The sequence below is a fragment of the Colobus angolensis genome, unplaced genomic scaffold (assembly GCF_000951035.1).
Source record: "Colobus angolensis palliatus isolate OR3802 unplaced genomic scaffold, Cang.pa_1.0 Scaffold12, whole genome shotgun sequence".
In the NCBI taxonomy this organism is placed as follows: Eukaryota; Metazoa; Chordata; class Mammalia; order Primates; family Cercopithecidae; genus Colobus; species Colobus angolensis.
The window spans coordinates 1725727-1727695 of NW_012113141.1; the positions used below are offsets into that span (position 1 = coordinate 1725727).

At 41.0% G+C, this 1969-nt stretch overlaps 1 protein-coding gene across 1 annotated transcript in view; it reads left to right on the forward strand.

Moving 5' to 3' along the window:
- Positions 1 to 1969, forward strand: part of CCAR1 (cell division cycle and apoptosis regulator 1) — a 103382-nt gene that overhangs the window by 32536 nt on the left and 68877 nt on the right. The window contains 2 exon segments of the mRNA XM_011929432.1: positions 1310 to 1424; positions 1525 to 1717. Coding sequence (XP_011784822.1) covers positions 1310 to 1424; positions 1525 to 1717 — 308 coding nt within the window.

Here is a 1969-nt window from a genome sequence, read left to right on the forward strand (position 1 = left end):
CCTGCCTCAGCCTCCCAAAGTGCTGGGATTACAGGTGTGAGCCACCACGCCTGGCAACTATTTTTTTTTTTCCCTTTTTCTTCAGGTCTAGACATAAAGACTAATTTTTAAACTTTTTGTAGAAATGTGATCTCACAATGTTGCCCAAGCTGGTCTTGAACTCTTGATCTCATGTGATCCGTTTGGTTTTTAAAGTTACGGCATTAGAGGCATGAGCCACTGTACCTGGCCGTCTACTTTTACTTTTTCTTATTTTTTTATTTTTAAAATTTTAATTAATTAATTTATTTTGAGATGGAGTATGACTCTGTCGCCCAGGCTGCAGTGCAGTGGCACAATATTGGCTCACTACAACCTCTGCCTCCCAGGTTCAAGCGATTCTCCTGCCTCAGCCTCCCAAGTAGCTGGGATTACTCCTGCCACCACGCCCGGCTAATTTTTGTATTTTTAGTAGGGATGGGGTTTCACCATCTTGACCAGACTGGTCTTGAACTCCTGACCTCATGATCCACCTTCCTTGGTCTCCCAATGTGTTGAGATTACAGGCGTGAGCCACTGCGCCCGGCCTCTTTTATTACTTTTTTTGAGATGAGTCTCACTCTTGCCCAGGCTGTAGTACGGTGGTGCGATATTAGCTCACTGCCACCTCTGCCTCTTGGGTATGGGCGATTCATACCCAGCTAATTTTTGTATTTTTAGTAGAGATGGGGTTTCACCATGTTAGCCAGGCTGGTGTTGAACTCCTTAAGTGATCTGCCCACCTTGACCTCCTAAAGTGCTGAGATTACAGGCGTGATCTACTGCTCCCATCCCCCAACTACTTTTTATTGTTATTTTATTTTATTTAATTTATTTATTTTTGTTTGATACCGAGTCTCGTCTGTCACCCAGGCTGGAATGCAGTGGCACGATCTCAGCTTACTGGAACCTCCACCACCCGGGTTCAAGTAATTCTCCTGCCTCAGCCTCTTGAGTAGTTGAGATTACAGGTGTGCGCCACCACGCTCGGCTAATTTCTGTATTATTACTAGAGACAAGGTTTCACCATGTTGACCAGGGTGATCTTGAACTCCTGACCTCAAGTGACTCGCCCGTCTCAGCCTCCCAAAGTGCTGGGATTACAGGCATGAACCACCGCACCTGGCCCCATCTTTTTAAAGAGCTTTCCAGACTTCGTTTCTGATATAGTTTACTGTTTATTTTTTTTGAAATACGGTTTACCTTAAAGTACTATCTTATGTAAATCGTTTTGGGGAGAAATCTATTTTAATTGTATTTATATTTAACTTTTTTTTTCTTTTTTTTACAGTGCTGTCAAAGGGAAAACCCCCCAAGTAGGTGACAGAGTATTGGTTGAAGCTACTTATAATCCTAATATGCCTTTTAAATGGAATGCACAGAGAATTCAAACACTACCAAATCAGGTACAGAAAATATTGAGTTAGGTATTAATAGAAGCTTGGTAAGTGAGTCTTCTAATTCACAAAGTTTTTTTTTTCTTATTCTTTCATTTTTTAATTGAAGAATCAGTCGCAAACCCAGCCGTTACTGAAGACTCCTCCTGCTGTACTTCAGCCAATTGCACCACAGACAACATTTGGTGTTCAGACTCAGCCCCAGCCCCAGTCATTGCTGCAGGCACAGATTTCAGCAGCTTCTATTACACCACTATTGCAGACTCAACCACAGCCCTTATTACAGCAGCCTCAGCAGAAAGGTATCTTTGTTTTTGTTTCAGACGGATATGTAACTTTTTAGTTGTTAATAATAACTATGCTTTTAATTTCAAAAATAGGCAGGGATTTCAAGAAAACTTGAAGCCTAAAGAATCCTGAATAGGACACATCTACTTCCATAGCTACGTGGAAGTATTTTTTTTTTTCTCTTAGTGATAAGAAATTGAAAGATACACCCTTGTGGACTTAAATATCAAAACTATTAAATTACTTATTAAACCATACCACATCCG